The 1,634-nt window shown below is 33.9% G+C and overlaps 1 protein-coding gene across 1 annotated transcript; it reads right to left on the reverse strand.

Annotated features, from left to right (window-relative positions):
• Positions 1–1,634, reverse strand: LOC132747867 (heparan sulfate glucosamine 3-O-sulfotransferase 5-like). The gene has a single exon (XM_060737392.1). The coding sequence runs from the start codon at positions 1,580–1,582 to the stop codon at positions 515–517; it is 1,068 nt and encodes a 355-aa protein (XP_060593375.1). The 5' UTR covers positions 1,583–1,634; the 3' UTR covers positions 1–514.

Raw genomic sequence — 1,634 nt, forward strand, 5'->3', positions numbered from 1 at the left:
AAGAGGGATGACTGTTTTCAATGAATATTATTACATGACTGTGAACATCTTTTAGTTTTTCTTTTTTTTTGGGTACATATATTTAAGAGAACATTTTCACTTCTTGTCGAGATAAAAAAAATACAAATATTTTCTCAAGATATCCTATGTATCTGTAAAAGATACAAAATTATTATCCAAAGCGGCCTTCAGCTTTTATTTTTTGTTGGAAAAAAACAATTCTGTGCTGTTTCAAGGTAAGTATTTCAGTAATATTAACTTGGAAAAGTGCATCAAGCACTATTTAAGCCTTCTTCAAAACAGCGCCCTGAGAGTATTTTCTTATTGTTTACGTACATTTTTGTATATTATTGACGATAAATTTCATTTTAAACCTTAATTTGTTTGATTTGACAATTATATGAGACAATTTATCTTATATATATTAACATATTTAACCTTTAGAAAAACTGAAGGCCGCATTAGTATCTTATATACTATATTCTTAATACATGTATTAATGAAATGATAATCTTCATTCTTCAGCCCAGTGGAAATCTGTGCCAACCATCTTGTACAACTTCCTATTGTGTGGAGCGAAGAATCTCCTTAATTTACTGATGACAGACCTCTGGACATGTGGGTGCTGTCTACCTTTACTGTCAGCGAGACATTTCTGTAAGGTGTCAGTTTTAACACAATAAAATCCTTTAGTTTTGTTAAAGTAAAAATTACTTGGCTTGATCTCGTGCTCAATCTGCAAGAAATCTTCAACGTCATACATCACAACCGACGGATTTTCAACAAGGTCCTTACTCTCGATGATGTAAATTTGATTCAGAGAGAAGAATTCCAACCAGCGCGACAAATGCTTATGATATATAGAACTTTTCACCGCCCTGTAGCTCCTATTTATATTACCCTTAGAATCCAGGACGTGATCTTCAAATGATGCAACATACTTATTTTTCGATTTCTTACCTTCGGCTATTTGAACATAGTCGGAAATTGTCCGTTCAACAGGATCTCTGAAAATCAGTAATAATTTTATTGTTTTGTTCATACGATATATTCTTTCTGGTACCTCTTCTTCGGTGAAATAAGCTGGTGTTTTCTCGATTGTGATTTGGTCTGGATAAGAGTAAGGCATTTGTTTTCTGTAAGACTCCAAAGAGTCATAATAGTAGTCTTCATCGTCAAAGAAATGCATCTCCTCACCTTTCACAACAATCCCTGGATGAATATTTAAATAGGTCAACAAAGCTCGAGTCCCTGCCTTTCTCGCACCAATAATTATACATTGAGGTAGACGTCTTTTCATGTGATGAAATTTTATATGTTCTCCCTTACCATACTGTCCTCTGTCCGACCGATTTCCTTCACTTTCAGGATTACAAACTGACTTATTTGAACAGTATCCCTTATTGAAACAGGATATAACTACTAATACTACTGACAGTAAAATTACAAAAGTCACACCAACAATTTTCAGGCGAGATATTTTGGGGAAGGCGAACTTGTGTATGTTTGAGATATCACTTTCGTTTGTAGGGAGAGGAGAGTAGTGTATGTGAGATGACATCACTTTAACTTGTTCATACATTACTGTTACAGTCAGCACACCATATTACATTAAAACCACCTGAAAACATATA

This window comes from Ruditapes philippinarum, unplaced genomic scaffold (assembly GCF_026571515.1).
Source record: "Ruditapes philippinarum isolate M1 unplaced genomic scaffold, ASM2657151v2 ctg899_1_1_1_1, whole genome shotgun sequence".
In the NCBI taxonomy this organism is placed as follows: domain Eukaryota; kingdom Metazoa; phylum Mollusca; class Bivalvia; order Venerida; family Veneridae; genus Ruditapes; species Ruditapes philippinarum.

What these genes read in the sequence shown, in the direction of transcription:
- LOC132747867 (XM_060737392.1), bottom strand. Translation starts at nt 1,582, where the DNA reads ATGTATGAACAAGTTAAAGTGATGTCATCTCACATACACTACTCTCCT.